Genomic DNA, 1,408 nt, shown 5'->3' on the forward strand with positions numbered 1-1,408 from the left:
AGGAGACGCTATGGTATGCTGATATTGCTAACTATTTAGCAAGCGGTATTGTACCTTATGAACTCTCTTCAATTTAAAAGAAAAATTTCTTTCGCGATTGTCGATCTTATTATTGGGATCAACCTCTACTTTTTAGAATATGTATAGATAACATGATTCGGAGGTGTATCCCCGAGAAAGATCAACCTTCTGTTTTGCAGCTTGCCATGCTTCACCATATGGTGGACACTTTGGAGGAATCTAGACAGCAGCAAAAGTGTTGGAATCGGGGTTATATTGGCCAACTCTGTTCAAGGATGCCCATGCTTGGGTAAAGAGTTGCGATGAGTGCCAAAGGACAGGCAACATATCTCGATGTCACGAGATGCCGATGACTACAATTCAAGGGGTGGAGGTTTTTGACATGTGGGGGATTGACTTTATGGGGCCTTTCGTCAGCTCGTATGGTAACAAATACATATTGGTAGTAGTTTACTATGTCTCCAAATGGGTCGAAGTGATGGCTCTCCCAACCAATTATGCAAAAGGGGTGACAGGCTTCCTAAAGAAAAACATCTTCACATATTTTGGCACCCCGAGAGCTATAATCAGTGATGGTGGAACCCATTTTTGCAATAGAGCGTTTGCACGACTGTTGGAAAAGTATGGAGTTTGCCATAAGGTAGCCACACCTTACCACCCACAGACGAGCGGGCAAGTTGAAGTGTCTAACATGGAAATCAAAAGTGTCCTGACCAAGACAGTGAATGCGACAAGGACTGATTCGGCAAAGAAGGTGGATGATGCATTATGGGCGTACCACACAAAATTTAAAACTCCAATAGGTATGTCACCATACAAGTTGGTATTTGGAAACGCATGCCATCTTTCGATGGAGCTCGAACATAAAGCCCTTGGGGCACTGCGGCAGTTGAATTTGGATATGGAGACCGCAAGCACCAGCAAAGTCACTGAGTTACATGACCTCGAGGAATTCAGGTTCCATGCATTTGAGAATGCAAGATTGTACAAAGAAAAGGATGAAAATGATGCATGATAAGCACATTCTAGAGCGGAACTTCAAACCCGGAGAACTAGTGTTGTTATACAACCCGAGATTGAGATTGTTTTCGGGTAAGTTAAAGTCCCGATGGTCAGGACCCTTCAGAGTGGTGCAAGTGTTCTCAAGTGGAGCTGTAGAAATTGAATCCGAAGATGGGACAAATAAGTTCACAGTGAATGGGCAAAGGTTGAAACATTACCTTGGAATGGTCAAAGAAAAGGGGGATAGAGTGGTGATATCTTTGGAAGAGCCCCAATACGCGAGCGAAGAGTAATAATGAAAGCCTGCGTCATGCCGCGACGTTAAATCAAGCGCTTCCTGGGAGGCAACCCATGTTTTGTTGTAAATCGTCATGCTGCAACGTTA

At 43.8% G+C, this 1,408-nt stretch overlaps 1 protein-coding gene across 1 annotated transcript; it reads left to right on the forward strand.

Moving 5' to 3' along the window:
* Positions 1-364: 364 nt before the first annotated feature.
* On the forward strand, positions 365-1,036 carry LOC142163903 (uncharacterized). Its single transcript, XM_075221056.1, has one exon. The coding sequence runs from the start codon at positions 365-367 to the stop codon at positions 1,034-1,036; it is 672 nt and encodes a 223-aa protein (XP_075077157.1).
* The last annotated feature ends 372 nt before the right edge of the window (positions 1,037-1,408 follow it).

This window comes from Nicotiana tabacum, chromosome 9, assembly GCF_000715075.1.
Source record: "Nicotiana tabacum cultivar K326 chromosome 9, ASM71507v2, whole genome shotgun sequence".
NCBI lineage: Eukaryota > Viridiplantae > Streptophyta > Magnoliopsida > Solanales > Solanaceae > Nicotiana > Nicotiana tabacum.

Bases quoted from the DNA above. Each gene is read 5' to 3' on its own strand.
- LOC142163903 (XM_075221056.1), top strand. From the start codon at position 365: ATGCCGATGACTACAATTCAAGGGGTGGAGGTTTTTGACATGTGGGGG.